Source organism: Pristis pectinata, chromosome 10 (assembly GCF_009764475.1).
Source record: "Pristis pectinata isolate sPriPec2 chromosome 10, sPriPec2.1.pri, whole genome shotgun sequence".
Classification (NCBI taxonomy): Eukaryota; Metazoa; Chordata; class Chondrichthyes; order Rhinopristiformes; family Pristidae; genus Pristis; species Pristis pectinata.
This window is the reverse complement of record NC_067414.1, coordinates 20408754-20434505: the sequence shown is the minus strand read 5'-3', so window position 1 is coordinate 20434505 and position 25752 is coordinate 20408754. Positions and strand designations below refer to the sequence as shown.

Sequence of the window (25752 nt, the reverse complement as noted above, 5' to 3'; positions counted from 1 at the left end):
CCTCCTCCCCCCCTCCCCTCCCCTCCTCCCCCCCTCCCCTCCCCTCCTCCCCTCCTCCCCCCCCTCCCCCCCCCTCCCCTCCCCTCCCCTCCCCCCCTCCTCCCCCCCCTCCCCTCCCCTCCCCCCCTCCTCCCCCCCTCCCCTCCCCTCCTCCCCCCCTCCCCTCCCCTCCTCCCCTCCTCCCCCCCTCCCCTCCCCTCCTCCCCTCCTCCCCCCTCCCCTCCCCTCCTCCCCCCCCTCCCCTCCTCCCCTCCCCTCCTCCCCCCCTCCCCTCCCCTCCCCTCCCTCCTCCCCCGCTCCCCTCCCCTCCTCCCCCGCTCCCCTCCCCTCCTCCTCCCCTCCCCTCCTCCCCCCGCTCCCCTCCCCTCCTCCCCCCGCTCCCCTCCCCTCCTCCCTCCCCTCCCCTCCCCTCCTCCCCCCGCTCCCTCCCTCCTCCCCGCTCCCTCCCCTCCTCCCCCGCTCCCCTCCCCTCCTCCCCCGCTCTCCCTGAAACCCCCTTCCCTCGCCCCACTCTCCCCTCCATTGCACCCCGCTCTCCCTCGCACCCCAACCCCCTCCCCACATCCACCTTTCCCCCATTCCCCCGCCCCCTCTCTCCCCCTCCCCCTTTCCTGCCTCCTCTCTCCATCACTCCCTCCCCTTCCCCACGGCTCCTGGGAAACTCCCGCGCCCAAACCAGGCGCTGCCATCAGCGTCGGTCGCTCGGTCCGCCCGCCGGTCGCTGCCCCGTCGGCGGCGGGAGGTTGTGGATCGCGGCGGGAGCCGGTCGGGTCCGGGGAGGGGGATGAGGTGTGGCAGCAGCCCGGCTCCGCTCAGACCCCGGCCGCGCCATGAAGTCGGCTCTGCTCGGCCGCCTGTGCCTCGCCCTGCCCTGGGCGCTGACGCTGCTGCTGGTGGTGGACATTGACTCGGGGAGGCGGAGGTCGGGGCGCCCCCGGGAGCCCGGGCAGCCTGCCGCCGCCGCCAACCTCTCCCTGCCCACCATCTATGCCATCACGCCCACCTACAGCCGGCCAGTGCAGAAAGCCGAGCTGACGCGCCTGGCCAACACCTTCCGCCAACTGGAGCACTTCCACTGGGTGCTGGTGGAGGACGCCACCTTCCGCAGCCGCCTGGTCGCCGACCTGCTCGCCGGCTCCGGCGTGCCCGCTTACACCCAGCTGCACGTCCCCACCCCGCGCCGCTACAAGCGGCCCGGGATGCCCCGGGCCACCGAGCAGCGGAACGAGGGGCTGCGCTGGGTCCGCAAGAACCGCTCGCTGCAAAACTCCGGTGTGGTCTTCTTCGCCGACGACGACAACACCTACAGCCTCGAACTCTTCCAGGAGGTAGGCACTCGGCGCCTGCGGTCTGTGCCTCCCCCAACCCCTTGCCTCCCGCTCCGCTCTCCCCTCTCTCCCTCAACTCCTGCCTCCCTTCTCTCCTCTTCCCCAACCCCTCTCTCCCTCCCTCTGTCCACTGACCCCACTCTCGCTACCTGCCTGCCTGCTTGTCCACTGACCCATCTCTTCCTCAACCCCTCTTTCCCTCCCTCTCTGTCCACTGACTCCTCTCTCCCTCAACTCCTGCCTCCCTCCCTGTCCTCTCTCCCTGTCCACTGCCTCCCCCTCCCCCTGTTCACTGTCCTCTCTTCACTGCATGATCTGCTTGTAGCCCAACTCTTTTCTTACTCTCTCTCAACACGCCTTCTAATCTCTGGATTTGCCACCCTTTAATGCTCCTTCCTTCCAAACAATTTGAGCCGACTGTCCTTGCCTCCCTCTCCCTGCAGCCAGTATACATTTACGTTTGTCATTCTTCTGTCTATTCTGCACTGGATATTTCTCCTTCCATTGTCAATCTCCATGTGGATTATCTTTCTTTGTCAGTGTTCCACTCCCTCTCGTTTCCTTTCCCTCTTTATAGTTTCTAATCCGTTTCTGTACTTTCCACAGTCTTTCCTTTGTTTCTGGTCTCAGTACAGCTTTTACAACGATTTCCTCTTTATGGAATTGGAATTGGTTTGTACTCATCGTATTTTGTTTATATATGGGTTTACTTTCGTATTTTTACCCGCAACTCAATTGACAAGTGTTTCCAAACCAGGTCCTATTAGAGCTGAACCACGGAGGATGTGAGACTCTCGAGGGACAGTGACTGTGTTAAGGCAAAGGACTATGTTTACTGGGGGTTGATGTTTATACCACCGTTGTTGTGTGTACTGAGGTCAGTGTATTTCCCTGAGAGGATATCCGTACATATAAATACATGCACACAAATAGGGGCAATATATATACAAGAGATGATGTATACTGGAGATGGTGTATGTCTGAGAGATGATGTATAAAGCAGAAGCAGTTTATTTTGGAGAGTCATTCTGAATAGCGTTGGGGGGCAATGTATTTCCAAGAATAGGTGTATATACTGGGGGAGGCTGTGTATATCCAAGAAACAATGTTGGTACTGTGGGGCAGTGCACATCAGAGAGATGGTGTGTTTACTGGCATGTTCTGTACATCTGAGAGACAGTGTATATACTGGCATGCTCTGTATATCTGAGAGATGGTGACTGGAGGCAGTGAGTATACTGGCAGGGTTTGTATTTGTGAGAGCCTGTGGAAATACTGGGGCATTGTATATCCAAGAGACAGTGTGTGCACTAGTGTGCAATGTACATCAGAGAGATGATGTGTATTTTGACAGGATGCATATATGCAAGAGACAGTGTATACTGGGGGCAGTGTATATGTGAGAGACTGTGTGATTACAGGCTAGGGTTTGTTTGTGCAAGAGACAGTGTATATACTAGTAGTGCTTTTGCGAAAGATGGTGTGTATACTGGCAGGCTCAGTATATGCGAGAAACAGTGTGTATGCTGGGGGCAGTGTATATCCAAGAGACAGTGTGTATACTGGCCTACTCCACCACACATGCTCCCGTGCACGTATTCTTGCCCACAGTCCCACATCCCATATAATCCCTGCATGTGCGCAGATCCTGATACAAAAAACCCCACAACTTCCCACATGCTCCCATATGCACAAAACCCATCCACATGTGCACCCTGGTAGAGGATCCCATGCACACAGTCCCATAGACATGCCCCCAGGCATGCAGGCAAACTGTCCATGCACACACTCACTCGTGCCCTCACGCACATTCCCATGCACATGAAACCAGGCTCACTGAACAGTGTAGAGTGCTGGTCACTGTAAAATTTGCCCTCTAGTTCTTGATTCCCCAACCCTGGGAAAAAGACTGTGCACATTCACCCAATATACACCCCTCATGATCTTATACACCTCTATAAGATCACCCCTCATTCTCCTACGCTCCAACAAAAAAAAGTCCCAACCTTCTCAACCTCTCTCTGTAACTCAGACCCTTGAGTGCCAGCAACATCCTTATAAATCTCCTCTGCACTCTTTCCGGCTTAATGGCATCTTTTCTATAGCAGGGTGACCAAACTGAACACAATATTCCAAATGTAGCTTCACCAACATCTTGTACAACTGCAACAACCCAACTTCTATACTCAAATGTCCTGGCTGATGAAGGCCAGCGTACCGAAAGCCTTCTCCACCACGCTGTCTACATGCGATGCCACTTTCAGGGAACCATGTACTTGTACTCCTAGCTACCTCTGTTCTACAACTCTCCCCAGGGTTCTACCGTTCACTGTGAAAGTCCTACCCTCATTGGTCTTTCCAAAATGCAACACCTCACACTTATGCAATCTAAACTCCATTTGTCATTCCTCAGCCCACTTACCCAGTTGATTAAGATTGGTCTGTAAATCTTGATAACCATCTATTTTAGTCTCACCTGCAAACTTACTAACCATGCCTTGTACATTCTCATCCAAATCAGTGATATAGATGGCAAATAACAATGGGCCCAGCACCAACCCCTGGGGAACACCACTAGTCATGCACCTCCAGTGCAAAAAATCAACCTTCCACCATCTCCCTCTGCTTCCTACCATCAAGTCAATTGTGTATCCAATTAGTCCTCTCTCCCTGGATCCCATGCGATCTAACTTTCCACAGCAGCCTACCATGTGGAACCTTATCAAAGGCCTTACTGAAGTCCATATATACCACATCTACCGCCCTGCCCTCATTGACGTCCTTGGTTACTTTTTCCAAAAATTCAATCAAATTTATGAGACATGATCTCCCATGCACAGAGCCATGCCGACTATCCATAATCAACCTCTATCTTTCCAAATGCTTGTATATCTTATCCCTCAGAATCCCCTCTGGTAACTTACCTACCACAGATGTTAGGGTTACTGGTCTATAGTTCCCAGGATTTTCTTTGCAGCCCTTCTTAAATAAAAGCTTAACATTAGCCACCCTCCAGTTTTCTAGCATTTCACCCATCGCTAACGATATATCTCAGCCAGGGAACCATTGCTCCATAACCTTTAAAATTGTCATGGACAGGGACAGGTGCAGAGAGGACAAGAGGATTTTTAATTGGGGAAGGGTGAACTATGAGGCTATAAGGAGAGAACTTGGGAGTGTAAATTGGGATGTCCTTTTTGAAGGAAAATGTACTATGGAGATGTGGTCGATGTTCAGGGATCTTATGCAGGATGTTAGGGATAAATATGTCCCGGTGAGGCAGAGAAGGAATGGCAGGGTGAAGGAACCGTGGGTGACAAGAGAGGTGGAACGACTTGTTAGGGAGAAGAAGGTAGCATACATGAGGTATAAGCAGCAAGGTTCAGACAGGGCCTGTGAGGAATATAGGGTAGCGAGGAAGGAACTTAAGAAAGGGCTGAGGAGAGCTAGAAGGGGACATGAAAAGGCTTTGGCTAGTAGGGTTAAGGAAAATCCCAAGGCCTTTTTCAAGTACGTGAAGGGGAGGAGGATGGCTAGGGTAAAGGTAGGTCCGATTAAGGACAAAGGTGGGAGAATTTGCCTGGAGGCGGCGGAAGTGGGAGAAGTTCTCAATGAGTACTTCTCTTCGGTATTCACCAGGGAGAGGGGTCTTGATGACGCGGAAGGGAGTGCTGGTAGGGGTAATGTTCTCGAGGTTGTAGATATCAAGAGAGAGGATGTGTTGAAGTTGTTAAATACTATTAAGACAGATAAATCTCTGGGGCCTGACGGGATTTTCCCCAGGCTGCTTCGAGAGGCTAGGGAGGAGATTGTTGAACTGCTGGTAAGGATCTTTGAGTCCTCGTTGTCCACAGGGATGGTGCCGGAGGATTGGAGGGTTGCGAATGTTGTCCCCTTGTTCAAAAAAGGTACTAGGGATAGGCCAGGGAATTATAGACCGGTGAGTCTCACGTCTGTGGTGGGTAAGCTGTTAGAAAGGATTGTAAGGGATAGGATTTATGAACACCTAGAGAATCATGGACTGATTAGGGACAGCCAGCATGGCTTTGTGAAGGGAAGATCTTGCCTCACAAGCCTGATAGAGTTCTTTGAGGAGGTGACCAGGAAGATTGATGAGGGCAGTGTGGTGGATGTGGTTTACAAGGATTTTAGTAAGGCGTTTGATAAGGTTGCTCATGGTAGGCTTCTTCAGAAGGTCAGAGGCCAAGGGATCCAAGGAAGCTTGGCTGTGTGGATTAGGAATTGGCTTGCATGTAGAAAGCAGAGGGTTGTGGTGGAAGGAGTGCCCTCGGATTGGAAGGCAGTGACTAGTGGTGTCCCACAGGGATCGGTTCTGGGACCTCTACTTTTTGTGATATTTATAGATGACTTAGATGAGGGGGTGGAGGGCTGGGTTAGTAAGTTTGTGGATGACACTAAGATAGGCGGTGTTGTGGATAGTGTGGAGGGCTGTTGGAGCTTACAGAGGGATATTGATAGGATGCAGAGCTGGGCTGACAAGTGGCAGATGGAGTTCAATCCGGAGAAGTGTGAGGTGGTACACTTTGGAAGGACAAACTCCAGGGCGGAGTACTGGGTAAATGGCAAGGTATTTGGCAGTGTGGAGGAGCAGAGGGATCTGGGGGTTCATATTCACAGTTCATTGAAAGTTGCCTCACAGGTGGAAAGAGCAGTTAAGAAGGCCAATGGGTTGCTGGCTTTCATAAATTGCGGGATTGAGTTTAAGAGCCGCGAAGTGATGATGCAGCTTTACAAAACTCTAGTTAGGCCACACTTAGAGTACTGTGTTCAGTTCTGGTCGCCTCATTATAGGAAGGATGTGGAGGCATTGGAGGGTGCAGAGGAGATTTACCAGGATGCTGCCTGGATTAGAGAGTATTGAATATGAGGAGAGGCTTAAGGTGCTAGGGCTTTATTCACTGGAAAGGAGGAAGATGAGAGGAGACATGATAGAGGTATATAAAATACTGAGAGGAATAGATAGAGTAGACAGTCAGCGCCTCCTCCCCGGGGCACCAATGCTCAAGACGAGAGGTCATGGCTTTAAGGTTATGGGTGGGAGGTTCAGGGGAGATGTCAGGGGGAGGTTTTTCACCCAGAGAGTGGTTGGTGCATGGAATGCACTGCCTGAGGTGGTGGTGGAGGCAGATACATTGGACAGGTTCAAGAGCTTGTTGGATAGGCATATGGAGGAGTGTGGGATGGGGGGATATGTGGGAGGAAGGGGTTAGGTAGTGTGGGGGTGTTTTGATGGATGGCACAACATGGTGGGCCGAAGGGCCTGTTTTGTGCTGTATGGTTCTATGGGTCCTGCAATTTCTTCTCCAGCTTCCCTCAGTGTTCTTAAATATACCTGATCGGGCCCTGGGGATTTATCTACCTTCATGTGCTTGAAGAATCTAATACCTGCTCTGCTGTAATGCGGACCATCCCCAAGACCTCCCCATTAATTATTTCAAGGTTCAAGGTCTTCATGTAGAAGTCTTTCAACGGTAGAAACAGGAGAAATACTGATTGAGGACCTCGTCCATCTCCTATGGCTCCACGCAAAGATGTCCGCTTTGGTCTTTGATGGGCCCTATTCTCATCCGAGTTACTCTTTTTTTTCCCCTTAATATACTTATAAAATCTCTTTGTATTCTCCTTAATCTTCTCTGCCAAAGCTATCTCATGCCCTCTTTTTGCCCTTCTGATTTCCTTTTTAAGTATACTCCTGCAACCCCTATACTACTTCAAGATTCACTTGATCCTAGTTGCCTTGCCTGACCCATGCCTCCTTTTTCCAGACCAGAGCCTCAATATCCTTCATCAACCAGGGTTCCCTACTCTTGTTTAAATATCTTTTAAACATTGTAATTGTACCCACCTCTACAGTTTCCTCAGGCAGCTTGTTCCTCATACCCACTACCCTCGTATGGGGGAAAATGTTGCCCCTCAGGTCACTTTTAAATCTTTCCTGTCTCACCTCAAACCTGTGCCCTCTAGTTTTAGACTCGCCTACCCTGAGAAAAAGACTGTGACCTCATCTACGGCCCTCACGATTTTACGTACTCTATAAAGTCACCCCTCGGTCTTCTGCACTCCTGGGAAAATAGTCCCAGCCTCACATGGTGATGTGTGAGAGAATAATTTGTGGGGGTACAGTGAAATAAGTAAAGAGGAAATGAGACTGGTTGTGTACTCTGCCTGGACCTTATGGGCAGATTAGCTGCCTTCTATAACAGTATGAAACACAAGTGCGAACTGCTACACCCAACCCCACCCTCACCTCTACAGTGGCCAGAGGGGTCTCAGGCTGCTACAGGCAACAAGGGAGGCTCAACACTCTGGCCACAGCCATTTCTCTCAGGGACCAGTTGGATGAAGGGTCTCGACTTGAAATATGTCGACTGTCCATCCCCCTCCCCCCTCCCTGTAGATGCTGCCTGAGCTGCTGAGTTCCTCCAGCATCTTACGTGTTGCTCCAGATTTTAGGATCAGCAGTTCCTTGTGTCACTGATTGCTTTATGTCAGTCAAATTCCTTGTTACTCATAGAGTTGAAGAAATTATGAAGAACATATCATCTCAGCCAGTGGGTTTTAACCACCCTGGGTTGTGCACAGAAGTCAGCTTTCTGCCCACTGCCTTTCTGGCTGCTTGACAGCAGGAGGGCCACTGAAGGTGGAGGCAGGGGATAGTGGGTCGGTGGGGGTTATGGTGGTGATGGGGCTGGAGCAAAAGCTAGAGGGGCAGAGGTTTGAATGGGTGGTCCTGGGCAGCAAAGGTGCATACGACAAGGAACGGGCAGTCACATTTAACTGAACGTGTGTGAGCGTCAGTTGTCTCGTGACTTAGCAGCAGTGATGAACTCTGGCTGGCTCACAGTCATGATTTCAGAATGTTGTGGGCCAATATAAGTCATGGAAGTCCAGAATAACAAGCATCTCCATGATGGCAAAGAGAATATTTAACCTTAGGATGTAGGCACAGCAGAGTTGTATCCAGAAGCACACCTTCTGACATATTTAAATGAAATAAAAAGCCAGATGGAAATGTGGCTCAACTAGGACTAAAGTCTCCTCTTCTACATGGCGGCATTACAGGTAGACAGGGTGGTGAAAAAGGAGTTTGGCACACTGAGCTTCATCAGTCCGGGCACTGAGTATAGGAGTTGGGACATTATGTTGCAGTTGTATAAGTCATTGGTGAAGCTGCACTTGGAGTACTGTGGACAGTTTTGGTCACCCTGTTATAGAAAAGATGTGGCTAAACTGGAAAGAGTGCAGAGAAAATTTGGGGATGTTGCCAGGACTAGGAGGCCTGAGTTATAGGGAGAGGTTGGCCAGGCTAGGTCTTTATTCCTTGGAATGTAGGAGAATGAGGGGCAACCTTATGGAACTGTTTAAAATTATGAGAGGCATCAATAAGGTGGATGATAACAGTCTTTTCCCCAGGGCAGGGGAGTCTAAAACTAGGAGGAATAGGTTTAGAGTGAGAGGGGAAAGATTTAAAAGGGACCTGAGGGGCAACTTTTACATGCAGAGGGTGGTGAGTATATGGAATGAGCTGCCAGAGGAAGTGGTTGAGACAGGTACAATAGTATCATTTCAGAGGGGTGGAGCTTAGGGGGATATGGGCTGAATGCAGGAAATTGGGATTAGCTGTTGGGCACCATGGTGAGCATGTACTGGTTGTCCAAAGGGCCCGTATCTGTGCTGTACTGCTCTATGACTCTACACAGTATAGAGAATCTACAGGCCACATGGCCTTAGGAGACCATTACAGTTGTTTGTGCTCCACCAAAGCCTCCTTTCTCCTTTACATTCAACTCAAAGATCCCATTTCTTTCCTTGTGTGTTTATCAAGCACTTCTTTAAGTTGCATCAATGCTGTTAGCTGAATGGTGCCTTGTGGGAGTGAGTTTCACAGACTTGTTATTTTTTGGGTGAAGGGTTTGCCCTGAGTTTCCTGCAGGACTATCTGCCTTGCTTTTATGACCCTAGTAACAGCATCTGGCCCCTTAGAACGATTTCATTGCTCCCAGCCACTTAACAAGAAGACCAGCCTGTTCAATCTATCCCGATAGGCATAACCTCAGTGCTGGTGTCTGTGGGACAGCGATTTGTGGTTTGCTTTCAGGGGAGTTGCAGATACTTTCAGCTGTTAGTCCTCTCCCCTCCCCTTCTTCTTCTCAGAATGAAATGGGGACAGTGAATCAATCCAGTTTTAGGACTGTGCCATGGGCTGTACTAGTTAAAGCATATTCAGATTGTGATGGACTTTGTTAATGCGATCATAGTGTAATCTGTTTAAATGCCAAGAGTGAAAGGCCTTGGGATAGCTGAATACAGCAGGACTGGCTGCCAGCCACTGGAAGCTCAGGGTCTGGCTTCCAGCTTGCTCCCGGTGGGAGCATGTCTTCCAATGCCACAATGCTTCTCCTGCCACTCACATACACACTAGGTACAATCTACATGGTCAATTAACCTGACATCTTTGGGATATGGCTGGAAACTAGAGCACCCAAGGGGAACCCACATGGTTACAGGGAGAATGTGCAAACTCCATACGGACAGCACCAGAGGTCAGGATCGAACTTGGGTCACTGGAGCTGTGAGACAGTAGCTCTACGAGCTGCACCACTGTGCTTCTAAATGATAGCATCGAGTTGAAGTGTCACCTAACTTAATGATCACTTCCCAGTGATGCCACAATTCCCCTGCATTACCTGCCTCTCACATCATGTGGACTATAACTACAATTAACTACCAGTCTTTAGATATCTACAGCTGCGTGGAAGCACATTAACTGATCAGGACAACTGTTCTGTGATTGTCCCACAGTATATTATGGAACTATTCTGGTTTAATCTGGACATAATACAGTATATTATGATGTAATTACATTGTAATATGGGAATATTATGCAGACAATGGAAATCTGAAATAAAAAGAAATTGAAAATGCTGGAAGTATTCAGCAGGTCAGGCAGCGTCTGAGAGGAGAGAAAAAGAGTTAATGTTTCGGGTCAATATCCTTTCAGTAGATCTTCATCTGAGAATTTCCAACATTTTACATTTTCATTTTAACAAAAGAATCTTCAATGGGAATCTCTGTGTCTTTAGAATTTTTTATATCAATTTGTAGTCTTGCCATAATTGTTATATTCTTTCAGAGGCAGACTGCAATGTGGACAATTTGATTGGAAAGTCAATGATTTTCACCTGATGAAATAGGTTTAGGTAGTGGGGCAACTGGACGATGGATAGACAAATGGGTGTCTCTTCAGATAATTGATCTCCCATTGCAGGAATAACATCCCGCAGATTATCAGAAGATCCAGTAGTGAATTACTCATTTAAATATTTATAACTTGGCTCATCTTCATGATTTTTCATGCATAACCAATAAACTGTGTGGTAACTGGGCACAGACAAATGTCAAAGTGCATGTAGGAGAAAGGAAAAAATAAAGTGTGGAAAGGCACGTTAGGTTGATGTAAATGGTACGTATCACAGGAAGCAACTTTTCCACCTATCCTGCCAGTCCCAGTTCCTTGAAGGTGCAATCCAGTTTTTCTTACTCCCACATATTTTCCCCACCAGGTATTCATTCAATTCCCTTTTGAAGGTTACGGTTAACTCGTTTTATACCAAATTCTGCTTCTGCCTTTCAGGCAATGCATTCAAGACCATAACAAGTCCTTGGTGAAAAAAGAGTTGCTGCCTTCCCTCTGGTTCTCTAGCTAGTCACCTTCTCTCTGTGTTCCCTGCTTCAGCTGGAGAAACCTTCTTCTTCATTCTTTTAACTTAGCCATTTAATGTGAAGGAAGCCATAAGAAAAAAGGGCTCTTATTCTTGACTCCAGGAAGCAGGATATTTGCACCTCAGTTAGTGGCAGATACATGGATTCAGAATGTGGCAGATGTATGAAGTAGACTTCCAGCTCAACTACCTACATTTATTTACAAAAAAAATTCTAGTTGTTGAGAATGAGAAACTTCAACAGAAGTGTTGAACTGTGCAGAATTCAGTTATTGTCCTTAAGAAGAGAAAATCCAAATACACATGTCAAAGCATGAAAGGTTTCCAAATTCGCTGATAGCATGTAAATAGATGGAAGGGAACACTGTGATACAGAAACTGTGATTCTGCAACAGGATGTAGATAGATTGAGCGAGTGTGCAAAAGACTGGCAAATGAAGTTTAGTATGGGGAAGTATAATGGCATGCACTTCAGTAGGAGAAATCAAAAGGCAGACTGTTATTTAAATGGAGAGAGACTGAGTGAATGAAATACAGAGGGATCCAAGTGCTCCAGTGCTTGTATCACAAACAGCTAGCAGGCAGTGGTTCAGATGGCAGATGGCATTATGGCCTTCATTACGAAGGGATTGGTTTTTAAAAATAGGGAGGTTTTGTTTCAATTGAGCAGGTATTGGTGAGGCCTCACCTGCAATATTGCGTATAGTTTTAGTCCCCTTGCCTGAAGGTGTACTAACGTAGTGAGAGAGTCTAGAACAAGGGGAACAAAAGATAAGGGGTAATCATTTAAAACTGAAGTACCAGTGATGGCGGTGGATCTCTGGAATTCTTTTCCCCTGCGGGTGGTGGAAACTGGATCATTAGAAGTATTTAAAGTGGAGGTAGATAAATATTTGATAGATCAAGGAATAGAGGATTAGGGAGAAATAGTTCAGAAGATAAATTGAGGCCAGCATAGATCAGCCATGATCTTATTAAATGGTGGGGCAGGCTTGAAGGGCCCAATAGCCTACCCTTCTCTTATTTTCTTGTGTTCCACCTTCCCCCACCCTTGACCCTCCCCCCTCCCAATCCTTTCTTTCCTTCTCCTTCTCACCAGACTTGTCTGATGTCTCTCCAGTACAGTGCATGTTTAGTTGAAATCACAATCTAAGCCCAAGTGTTCTCTCTCATTTTCCATCTGGTAAATTATATAGATAATCCTGAAATTTCTTTCTAATGATTAATTATACTGTTCTTTCAGTTTTTGTTATATGACCAATGGACTATATTTTGATGTGCCGATTGTTTTGAGAAGGGGAACTGTGTTGGCTTGTTTTAAACCCATCAACACCTACGCAGTAACTGCTGAATGGCTGTCAGCAGTTCATTGATCTCACAGTCTCTCTGCGCAGCCTTGGTTAAATGCAGTCCATCTCTAGGGATCGTTTAGCTTCAGATCTTTATAAATTGCCTTTGACTTAAATGTAAATGAAGGAAACCTCATTGTTTTATGGTGGAACCTCACGATTGATCAAATGTGACTAATGATTTCTCTGGTTAATACTTCAGAGACAAACTATAATTTTTGGAATCTTTGGTAGGGGTAACAAAGCTTCTGACCATATTGATGATTTAGGTACTTTTGATGTTTTAGAGTTTATCTAAGTGCTGTATGTTACAGTGGGTCAGGCAAATGAAAAACATAATTAAATTGATGATGTAACAACAAAAATGGCCATCTGGCATTATAGGTCCATATGAGCTTTTCACCATACTTATCTCACCCTGTCTGCATAATCTCCTAATTTCACACTTCTTTACTTATCTTCTTACCTGATGCACAAAAATCATATCTTGGCAGCGACTGGATATTGGATAGGTTTCTTGTGTGGATGGAGTCTAACATGTTTACTCCCATATTCCTAACCAAAATTGTGGTAAAGATGTACAGCAACTTGCAGAACATGGACTGCTCTGCCATTCATTTAGTTATGTCTCACCCCTAACAAGGTCATACCGGCCCTCTTTAATTGGTTCAGTCTACAAGTGCTCAGTTACCATCAGCAGGCTGAGTTTAGAAGAATGAGAGGTGATCTCATTGAAATGTACAAACTGCTTACAGTTTTCTCTAGAATTCAACAATTTTTCTTTTTCAATCTTTTTATTAGTTTTCAAATTAATACAGATTAATATATCAATGTTTATACATGTAATACAAAGAGATCAGGGGAACAATCACGACATGGATAATCATAAAGAACAATGAAGTATAAAAAATCTGTAGATCCAATGATCTGTTAGTGAATGAATATAATATAAAAGAAAAAGATTTATTAAAAAATATAAAAGAAAGAAAAACAAAATCCCCAAAACAATAAGAAAAATTATAAACAATATATCAAACCAAACTAAGCTAAAGAAAAAGAATTCAATAAAAAACAGAAAAAAAGACTGGACTAAAATTTCTCAATAGAAACAGAGCAATATTATGTCGTCAACCCTGTTCCTCTAAATTGAAAGGTTATTATAAGGGGATCTATATCATGTGAAAATATTGAATAAATGGACTCCAAACTTCCTCAAATTTAAGCGAAGGATCAACAGTACCACTCCTAATTTTTTCCAAGTTTAAACATGATATAGTTTGAGAGAACCATTGAAAAGTAGTAGGGGGTATTGGATCCTTCCATTTAAGCAAAATGGATTGTTTGGCCATTAATGTAACAGGAATTCAACAATTTTTGTTCTATTCCTCGTAAGGATATCAATTTTTGGTGAGATATATATCCATCGATAAGGGCTTCACAGGGTAGATGTGGAGTTGATGTTTCCATTGGCTGGAGTAACTTGAACTGGAGGTCACTGTATCACAAGAAGGAGTCAGCCATTCAGAACTGAGATCCCTTCACCAATGAGTGTAATCTTTGGTACTCTCCACCAAAAAATCTGTGGAGCCTCAGTCTCCAGATGATAGATCTAAGGAATATAAAAGATGATATTGACTGGCTGAGCAAGTATGAGGGGCCGTATGGCTTATTCCCACATCTATCTCTAATGTTCTTATGGAGAAGGGAGAGTGTCAGAAAGCATGGTGCTGAGGAAGTGGAGTTGTGTGGGAAGGACCTGTGCCTAGAGCGCGTTGTGGGAGAGATGACCTGGGGATCGATCCATTGAGCCCAGGCATGTGTTGAAGAAACAGCAGAGGATGAGATGGAAGAGGTACCAGGTGGATGGAGTGTTGGAATCTGAGGGAAATGGAAGTTTAATCTTCAATTTGCCAGTAACTTTAGATTTTTGATGGTTGGTGACTTTGAAGGAGTATTACATCTGCTCTTGAGCAACTGATGCGATACAAATAGCACTCTCGACTCAGGCACAGCAATGTACTCCTCACTGGTGCACTCAGCCATCAAAAGCTGTTTAGATCTTCTTTCATTTCCAATTATCAAGGCTTTGAATGTTTTTTTGCCTTTTAATGTATTTATTTGAGGCAAGCAAAGACCTTTTGCACCTCTTTCTTGTTATGTTAACTGTATGTACTGGCTGGTTGAGCAAGGAGAAATGGGATTTCTTCCTTCATGGATTTAATAGAAGGAACACGGGGAGTGAACATTGCCAACCACCCGACAGCAACTGCAAAAACTCAGATGAGTTGGAGACTTGGAGAACACAGCGAGAACTGGGGGACTTGGATTCCCTAAAAGATCAGAGAATGATATAACATAGAACAGTACAGCACAGAACAGGTCCTTTGGCCCACAATGTTGTGCCGACATAGCTAATCCCTCCTACCTACAGAATGCCCATATCCCTCTATTTTCCTCTCGTTTATGTGCTCATCCAAGCCCCTCTTAAATACCCCCAATGAATTTGCCTCCACCACCCTATCAGGCAAAGCATTCCAGGCATCCACCAGTCTCTCGGTAAAAAAAATGTACCCCTCACGTCTCTTCTGAACCTACCCCCTTTCACCTTAAGTGCATGCCTTCTGGTATTGGGTCGCTCAATAATGGTAAAAAGATATTGCTTGTCCACCCTATCTATGCCCCTCATAATTTTATACACCGAACAGATCACCCCTCAGCCTCTGCTGTTCCAGAGAAAAGAGCCCAAGTTTGTCCGGCCTCTCCTGATAGCACATGCCCTCTGATCCAGGCAGCATCCCAGTAAACCTCCTCTGCATGCTCTCTGAAGCCTCACCATCCTTCCCATAGTGAGGTGACCAGAATTGCATGCAATACTCTAAATGTGGACACTTTCAATGGGTCATGGACTTGCACCCCAAGGTCTCTCTGCTCTTCAACACTGTTAAAGGTCTTGCCCTTAAGAGTGTACTGCCTCTTGACATTAGTCCTACCAAGGTGCAACACCTCACATTTATCTGGGTTCAACTCCATCTGCCATTTCTCTGCCCACATCTGCAACTGATTGAAATCACGCTGTATCCATTGCCAGTCTTCCACACTATTCACAACTCCACCAATCTTGGTATTGTCTGCAAACTTACTAACCCACCCATCAACATACTCATCTAGGTCATTTATGTACATCACAAATAGCAGAGGTCCCAGTACAGATCCCTGCGGAACACCACTACTCACAGGCCTCCAGCCCGAATAATTCCCTTCAACCACCACTCTCTGCCTTCTACGAGCAAGCCAGTTCTGGATCCACGCAGCCAATTCTCCACTGACCCTATGCATCCAAACTTTCTTGATTAACCGATTATGTGGGACCTTGTGTATAGTGTATGAAAGCAGACCATTCGCCCTGTCCCTGTGCAGCTCTGTGAACTAACTGCTCCAGAACTCCCAGGTCAGCTCTTTCCCTTCTGCATTGCTTGAACAGAACAGGTATGCATCCTCTTGGCTTTCAGTGGTGGTCACTCCTGAAATGAAGAGAAACTCTTGGACAAGATGCTGAGAGAATTGTTACGAGCCAGGTTACTATTTGGTGAATGTCCCTTTAAGGCACCTGGACAGTAGAGTAGTGTGTGTGTGTGGTGTTATCAAGACAGCAAGACTATTAACAACGTGATGGCTGTTTTGCTCAGTGAAGTCGAGGAGAGAGAGAGAGAGACACTGACTGCTGGTCTCCGGTTCAATGGATGAAGAACAATAACTGTGTCTGTCACTACAATCCATGTATGGATTTTCAGAGCAAACAAGGGGAGTCCACTTTGTTGTCAACCTGTACTGGAAAACAGGTATTTCTGTTGGCAGCCATGTATCGAATGCCTTCAGGGTGGCAGATACTTTTGAACAAAGCAGTGGAGATCATCAGAGCTTGATGTGTTGTATGGGTTCCATTGTGGAACATGTGGATTTCGTAATCTCTGTACGTTCTCTCTACATTTTCTCTTCAGTCAGTGGTTTTGCAAAAGCCTTTGCTCACGTTTCACCTAATGACTTGCTGAACTGAACTTTGAGAACTATTCCTAGACTTGGGGTTTGGGAATTTGCCACACACACACACACACACACACACACACACACACACACACACACACTGAGTTTATTAGTTTTGGGGATTATCTAACATTTTTGCTTTTATTATCACAAGTAGTTATTAATAAAATAGTTTCTAACACTTATACATGACTTGGTGTGTTTCTATTGTTGTTTGTACGTAACAATGTTTCCCCTGGCTGAAGTGCAGAGCTGCCCAGGTGAGAAAATGGCCATTTGGGACTGGGTTGAGGAGAAATTTTCATCTTGAATCTTTAGAGTTGTACAGCCTCCAGGGTTTGGATGCTGAGACAGAATATATTCAAGGGTGAGGTTGGTAGATTTTTGGTCCTTAAGAAAATCGAGGGATATTGGGAGAGAGTGAGCATGGAGTTGATGTAGAAATTATGACAGTGAAGGCTCATGGGGTCATAGCCATGTTACTGACTTGATTTTTGAAAGTTAAGATTCACCTTGTTTTAATCAGGCATCCTGTCACTGTAAAAATGTTCATCCACCTCTCCCCTCTGACTGTTTTGTCAACTACATTAAACCTGTGCCATCAACAGCCTTCCTGCTATTAGTAACATTGTACTAATCTTTTTGATCTCTTGTACCTGACTCTATGTATAAGAGCAGTTAACTGACCCTCCATCGTCAATTAAGACACAGGAATGCTCACTTTATCTTTGCCTAATAGAGTTTGATGTTAGTTGGGAATAGTGGGGTAGGGAGTGGGTATGTGATGGGGAAGGGTGGTGGTTGGTTTGTTAAACAAATGCCTGGATGATTTAGTTAGAGAGTGTTAGCAGTAGAAAGTGAAGAATACGCCTGGTAGAAGGGGACAGTTACGTTTCAATTAATCAGAGATTATGGTGACACTGTTATACAAGTTAGAACATTTACCAGAGGAAACTGAGTTGCCCAGTTTATCAAATTATCCCTGTTAAGAAAAATGCACTTGCATTTATTTAAATCCATTGGGACTGACCATGTCGCTGCTGCTCATGAAGCCTGTTAGGTTTTCTTTTCATAATCTTTTTCCTTTTCTGATCCAGTTACAACGTAGTTCTTCCATCATTTCCATTTCTAAACTTGTTGTCCCTTGTCCTTGTGTCATTTTCCAGCCTGGCTCAGTCTGATACCATTCTGGGGGATCAGTGGTACTCCCTCTGGCTTTTTCTTGAGGTTTAGTGCCCCAAGACCAATGCAGTGCTCCAGATGTGGTCTGACCTGAGTTTGCAAGTAGTTTCTCCAATTTTTTTCCCATCACTTTCTCCAGTTTATGCTGCAGATTTCTAAGATAAAAGTGCATCATTATCTGAAAATCAGCAAATGGCCGAAATCTGAAATTAAAACAGAAAATGCTGGGAACAATCAGTAGGTCAGGCAGCATCTGTGGAGAGAAAAACAGAGTTAACATTTCAGCTCAATGTCCCTTGATGTACAGAGGGATCTTGGGGTTCAAGTCCATAGCTCCCTGAAAGTGGCCGCACAAGTCAATAGGGTGGTAAAGAAGGCGTATGGCATGCTTGCCTTTATTAGTCAAGGCACTGAGATCAGGAGTCAGGAAGTTATGGTATAAAACTCTGGTTAGGCTGCATCTGGAGTATTGCATTCATTTCTGGTTGCCTCATTACAGGAAGGATGTGGAGGTTTTGGAGAAGGTGCAGAAGAGGTTTACCAGGATGCTGCCTGGATTAGAGGGCATCTGCTATGAGGAGAGGTTGGATAAACTTGGGTTGTTTTCTCTGGAGTGATGGAGGCTGAGGGGAAACCTGACAGAAGTTTATAAAATTATGAAAGGCATAGATAGAATAGACAGATAGTATTTTTCCCAGGGTCGAAATGTCAGTTACTAGAGGGCATGCATTTAAGGTAGGGGGGGGGGGGGGAAGTTCAAAGGAAATGTGCAGGGCAAGTTTTTTTTTCACAGAGTAAAGGGTGCCTGGAATGCTTGCTAGGGGTGATGGTGGAGGCAGATATGATAGAGATGTTGAAGAGGCCCTTAGATAGGCACATGAATTTGCAGAGAATGGAGAGATATGGACCATGTACAGTCAGAGGGGATTAGTTTAATTTGGTGTCATTATCTTAATTAGTTTGGCACAACATCGTGGGCTAAAGGGCCTGTTCCTGTGCTGTACTGTTCTATGTTCTAAACTTATTGCAATAGTTCTGTAATTGGATTTGTTTCAATTTAAGATCTTAATTTGGGATTTGAATATTTCACTCTAAAAGTTTAATATGCCATTCCATCATGCTATCATCACATCTTCCCCAAAGATCCTTTACAATTAGATTGCTAATTAACCCTGTCTCATTAAACTAAACCAGATCCTAAAATAGCCTGTTCTCTAGCTGAGTGCTGAACATAACATTTTAGAAAACTGTCTTGAGTACATTCTATGAACAACTCCTCCAAACTACTTTTGTCAGTTTGGTTTATCCTAAAGAAGACTGGACTCCTCCAGGATTATAACATGACCTTGTTCTGTGGCCCTGTAATCTGCTGATGTGCCCACTGATTAATGCAGTCAGTCCTTTAAACTACTCCCACCTCATCTTCTGACCATTTTGTATTTAAAGTTCCATCCATACTGACTCGTGGGCCGGATCCTTTCTCATCTTTTATTATCTGCATAAATATTCAAGAGGTAGTGATTTATTTGCAGGACTATGCCCTAAAGCTACTTCAATTCATTCATGGGATATGGAAGTCACTGGCAATGCCTTCTTTTATTGTCCATCCCTAATTGTCCCTGAATTGATGATAGGTCTGGAGTCACATATTGGCTACACTAGGTAAGGCTGGCAGCTTTCCCTGAAGGACATTAGTGAACTAGATAGGTTTCCATGACAACCTGATAATGTCCTGATCATCGTTACTCTCAGAATCATAGAGTTATACAGCACAGAAACAGGCCCTTTGGCCCAACTCATACATGCCGACCAAGATGTCTATCTGAGCTGGTCCCATTTTCCTGCATATCCCTCTATCCATGTACTTGTCCAAATGTCTTTTAGATGTTTTTATTGTACCTGCCTCAACCACTTTCTCTGGCAGTCCGTTCCATATACTCACTACCCTCTGTGTGAAAAACTTGCCCCTTGGGTCCCTTTTAAATCTTCCCCCTCTCACCTTAAATCCATGCCCTCTGGTTTTAGACTCTCCTACCCTGGGAAAAAGACTGTGACCATCCACCAAGATGAGCTTTAACTTCAGACTTGTTTCTCTACTTGAATTTAACTTCAATGGGATCTGAACACATCTCAGGATCAGTGATCCAGGGCACTGGCTGCTAGTCCAGTAACTTAACGCCTACACCATTCTTGTGCTAACATTGTGTGCCTGCTTCTCCACAATGTAATGTGATTCTCCTGACGCCTCAGGAACGTTTTATCAATACACGTAGAGCTTGCTGTACAGCATGGAAACGGGCCCTTCAACCCACTAGTCCGTGCTGATCAATGCTGCACTAATCCCATTTCATTCACCCCGTATTCCCATTAATTCCCCCCAGATTCTACTATCCACCTGCACAGAGAATGGAATTTACAACAGCCAGTTAACCTAGCAACCCACGTGTCTTTGGGATGTGGAAGGAAACTGGAGTAGCCAAACAAAACCCACGGGGTTACAGAAAGAAGGTGCAAACTCTACACAGCACTGGAGGTCAAGATTAAACCCAGACGGTAGGAGCCGTGAGGTAGTCGTGTAACCAGCTGCACCATTGTGCCACCCCATATGCATACACAGAGCAGAATGTCTACGCTTAATGATACACTTAAAACAAGTGGTGAGACATGAGTAAAATGTAATTTGACACATTTAATGAACACTTACAAATCTAGTCTAAGTGTTTTTCGGAGTTATCCGGATCTTACAGGTTTTATGTTGATCAAGAAATGGGATGAGAGGAGGATGTTGGAGGGTGTGGGAGGAAGAACTGGGTAGATCGGGGGAGAGAGAAAAGGGACGGAGGGGGAGCAGGTTACCTGAAATCACCCTGATTCTTTCCTTTCTCCATCTGCCCATCAGCCACACGTTCCTCTCACTGGGTACCCTTCTGTTCCCATCTGCCCACCTCATCTTCCTCATTTGGTTCCATGTTCCACCTTCCTTTCCTATCAGATTCCATCATCTGCTGCCCTCAGTTGCCTCCAACTATCACCTCCCAGCCTCTGTCGCTATATCCACTCTTCCCTCCTCCATCTGCCTTTTACCCCTCCTCCCCTGGATCCACCTGTTGCTTGCCAGTTCTTGCTCCATCTCTTTCCTTCACCCCTTTATACTGGTTACCTTCCCTCTGTCTTTCAGTCCAGAAGAAGGGTTTCGACATGAAATGTCGACTGTCCATGTCCCTCCACAGATGCTGCCTGACCCGCTGAGTTCCTCCAGCAGCTTATTTTTTGCTTCAGATTCCAGCATCTTCAGTCTCTTGTGTCTCCATTTCTATCTGTAGTGTCTGGTTGAACAAATGTCTTGGCTCATTATTCAGTTACCAACAGTAGTATCAGTTTCCATGTCAATGCACTGGTTGTTATTTAATATCTTTACTCGGATCTGTCTGTCATTGCTGCTTGTGGTATAGGTGCTGTACAATCCCAGCTTGTCATGTCTGAATGATCTGCCAAACCGTAAAGCCTTTCTGTTGTCGTTTTGAATTGACAGTAAAGTTGCGTTTATTGTGGCTTGGCCTTGGATCTATAGCCTATCGAAATGTGACCTTTCTTTTGGCAACTGGAACCCTTAGTTGTTCTGAACTGATGGGCCTGTGAAGAGTGATGGCCACTACAGTGATCTGGTTCTTTGCAATTGGTTTAGTGGTCTTGGATTTTGCTATGGCATTCTGAAGATGGACTGCAGCTGTACTAATCCCTATGGTGGTCAGGTTCTTGGATGCCATCTCCATCGACACACCAATGTCAGACCTTGCATGCTTAACAGCTTTGTCTGAATTCATTCACCTACTATTCACAGCAAATCTTTAGATTAAGGAACAATCTAAAAAGGTACTAAAATTGCAATGCAAAGTTCTTTAATGAAACAATGTACTCTTAAATTGCCTCGCCTTTCTTCTGGTTCCTTGTCCCAAATTTAGAGATCTCAACTACTTCTAACAACTTTGGATTAAGGTAACCTGAACATCTTTACACAAGGCATTTTCCAGCTTGCATAGTGTGAGGAGATCTGTCAGCACACCATCTACACCCAGACCAATCTCCACCAGGAACATGGCTTTGGGCCTTCAACTTTTGTGACGTTGTTCACTTTGAAGAACAGGTCTGTTTTGCTTGATATTTGTGTTGATTAGTTCTTGAACTCATTCATTGGCTGTGTCCAGCACCCTGTTATGCATGCTGGGCAGCCACATTACCCCTCTGGGATACAACAGTGAGTTGGTTAACTGGGTACCTGCGATATTCCAGAGTCGCATCACTCTGGTGTGCTGTGCTTTGCTATGCACTCTCAGTGGTACATGTAGAGAACTTAGACAAACAAAATTCCTCATGAAAAATTAGTTTTGTTGCTAAAGATACATTTTAGATTTGCAAGTGTCACCAATATCTGTCAACAAATCTGAAGCAACTATTTTTGTCATCAATTTGTAATGTCTTCACAAATCCTCGAGACACAGCATAAAGAGGTAGTGATTTATTTGCAAGACCAAACCCTTGTTATTTAAAATCTTTACTCAAATCTTTCTATCATTGCTACTTGTGGTATACAATCTAATTTCCTTGTTATCAGAATGACCTGCCAAACTGCAATGTCCTCCTTTCCGTTGTCATTTCTGTTGGTGAGACTTTAATTGGGCAGGCTGAATGTCTGTGGCAATGCTGCATTGTAGAGAAGCAGGCATACGACATGGTTCTCTGGTCCAGTCTAATCACAGAATGAACACAATGGGGCTGTCCTAATCACTCTAACTCATTAAAACCTCAGTAAGTGCCATTTGATCAAACCCATTCACCTCTATTTTGTGACTTCTATCTTGTTTTGAAGGTTTTATGCATTCGTACGGCATGTTTAATGATGCCCTGATGTGACCTCAGTTGTGAATGTTAACAGCTTAAGTTTCTGTTCCTCTCTTTAATCTACTCATCGTTACCCAAAATACTGCTAGGTCCTACATCCTTGACATTTCTTTGCACTTGTACTCCTAGGTCCCTCTGTTCCATTACACTCCCTGGTGCCCAACCATTGTGTTATTTCGCCCAACCTCTTATTAGTTTAAAGCTATATCTACTATGCTGTTTATTGATATAAAATCATAGAGCAGCACAGCACGAAAACAGGCCCTTTGGCCCAACCAATCCATGCCAACCACAGTGCCCACCCAGTTAGTCCCAATTTCCTGCGTTTGGCCCATATCCCCCTCAGCCCTGCCCCTCCATGCACTTATTCAAGTGCTGCTTAAATGATATTATTGTACCTACCTCAACCACTTCCTCTGGCAGCTTGTTCCATTACTCACCACCCTCTGCATGAAAAAGTTGCCTCTCAGGTCTCTTTTAAATCTTTCCCCTCGCACCCTAAACCTATGCCCCCTAGTTTTGGTCTCCCCTACCCTGGGGAAAAGACTGTTACCATCCACCTTATCTATGCCCCTCATAATTTTGGACATTTCTGCAAGGTTGCCCCTCATTATCCTACGTTCCAAGGAATAAAGGCCTAGCCTGGCCAACCTCTCCCTGTAACTCAGGCCTTCTAGTCCTGGCAACATGTTCATAAATCTTCTCTGTGCTCTTTCCAGTTTAACCACATCTTTCCTATAACAGGGTGACCAGAACTGTATACAGTACTCCAAGTGTGGCCTCACCAATGACTTGCACAACTGCAACATTATGTCCCAACCCCTGTACTCAGTGCCCTGACTGATGAAGGCCAGTGTGCTAAATGTATTTTTCACCCACGAACTATGCACTTGTACTCCTAGGTCCCTCTGTTCCATTACACTCCCTGGTGCCCAACCATTCATAGTATAAGTCCTACACTGGTTTCACTTTCCAAAATGCATCACCTCACACTTACCTGTATTGAAATCCATTTGCCATTCCTCGGCCCACTTCCTTAACTGATCAAGATCCCCCTGTAATCTATGACAACCTTCTTCACTATCGACAATGCTTCCTAATTTCGTGTCATCTGCAAACTTACTGATCAAGCCTTGTGCAGTTGCATCCAAATCATTTATATAAATAATAAACAACAAGGGTCCCAACATCGACCCCTGTGGCACACCACTAGTCACTGGCCTCCATTCCAAGAAACAACCTTCAACCACCACCCTCTGCTTCCTACCTTTGAGCCAATTTTGAATCCACGTAACTAGTTTTGGCAGGACAGTGGTGTCAGCTGAATGGAGGTGCAGCTCATTTTTACAGGACAGCTTTGCCTTTTGCTGATACAAGTAGATGTTCTGAGAATTGAACCCCTGCCATCCTTTCACCAACTCATTCCAACCCTAAACTGTTTGAGTAAAAATCCAGAAACTGCTTCTTACTTAAAGCCCCTGAATCTCCTTCGGCAGAATCTCTGTTCCTGGTCCTGTCTCTAACGTTGCTATCTTCATGGGTCTAGCTGTTTCTCCAGATTCTCTGGAGTCCTCTGTTCCCCCATCTCCTTTAAATTGTAGAATTTAATTTGGACTGTTTTTTTTGCCTCATTGTTCTTACAAAATATGTAGTTTCTCACTGCCCTACATGAATACTCAACTGCCATAGTTTGTTCATTTCTTCAGTTCGTCTGCGAGCTCCTATACTGTCACTAACTTCGAATTTTGGTGCCAATACCAGCCCCTTGGTGTAAGGATGGTGGGGTGAGGTGCACTTTCAAACTGTATAACTCTTCCCAGTTTGAAAAACAACCATTTATATCATTCTTTTCCTTCGGCAATTGTGTCCACATTTTCACTGTTGCTACCATCAATAAGTCTTCATACCATCTATTTTGTTAATCAAGTATTACTTGAACACTCAAACAATATCAACTATTACTCTCACCAATGCCTTGCATTGCCATATCAAAGAAAGCCAGAAAGTTAAACATGTGCACTTCTGATTCATCCATGCTGACTTTCATTCATGAACCCATTCTTTTCTAAATGGCCATTCCTTTTGTGCTGGATCATTGATTCAGGATGTAGCCCCATTACTAATGTTGGTCTGGTTTGCCTGTAGTCATTAGGTTTATCTTTTTAGTCCAGGGTGTGAGACCGCCATTGTCCTGTTCTCTGGCACCACCCCCATATCCAGGAAAGATTATGCCAGAGCCTCTGCAATTTAGACCCTTCTTTCCTTCCTTTGAATTAAATTTTCAATTTCAAATTTCAAAGGAATTCAAACTTGAGAAAAAAAATTCAAGAACACAACACAAAAAATATAAGGGTAGGATAGGAGTAGGCCACCCAGCTCTTCAAGTATGTCCTGCCATTCACTACGATCATGGCTGATCTGCCTCAAGCCTCAAGCCTCAACTCCTCTTCTGTGCCAGTTTCCCATGGCCCTCAATACCCTGGTCTTTTGAACATTTATCTACTTCCTCTTTAAATACCTCCATTGATCTGGTCTCCACAATCCTCTGTGGTGGAGAATTTCAGAGATTCACTACTCTTTGCAAAAGGAAATTTCTACATACCTCAGTTTTAAATGACCTCCCCTTGTAATCAAGTCAAGCTTTTCCTGCTAGTGGAGAAATGTCAATATCTACCTGTCATGCCCCCTTGGCATCTTATTTGTTTTGTTCCTCTAAATTCATAGGAATACAGAGCCAAATTTGTAGCTCTCATGATAGGACAGTCCTCACAGCTCAGGATTTTGCCTGGTGAATCTCTTTTTGGACTGCCTCCAATGCTGTCATATTTTTTTAAATAAGGGGGCCAAAGTTGTGCACAGTACTTCGGGTGTGGCCTCAGCACTGACCTATAGAATTGTAACACCTCTTACCTATTTTTAAACTCCAATCCTCTTGCAATAAAGGTGAATATGCTGTTTGCTGCCTTAACTACTTGCTGCACTTGCCTGTTAACTTTTTGTGATTCATGCACAGGAACACCTAGATCACTCAGTACTGCAGTTTTTTGTAATCTCTCCATTAAGATAATAGTCTCCCTTTTGATTCCCTTTACCAATGATCTCATACTTTACCACATTAAACTCCATCTGCCAGGTTTTTAACCACTCACCTGACCCATCTATATCCTGCTGCAGAGTCACGATATCCTCTTAGCAATGTGGTCTTCCACC

The 25752-nt window shown here is 45.1% G+C and overlaps 1 protein-coding gene across 1 annotated transcript in view; it reads left to right on the top strand.

Annotated features, from left to right (window-relative positions):
- The first annotated feature begins 594 nt into the window (after window positions 1-594).
- Window positions 595-25752, top strand: part of b3gat2 (beta-1,3-glucuronyltransferase 2 (glucuronosyltransferase S)) — a 69874-nt gene continuing 44716 nt past the window's right edge. Inside the window, exon 1 of the mRNA XM_052024705.1 lies at window positions 595-1328. Coding sequence (XP_051880665.1) covers window positions 831-1328 — 498 coding nt within the window. The 5' untranslated portion in view covers window positions 595-830. The remainder of the gene's footprint in view (window positions 1329-25752) is intronic.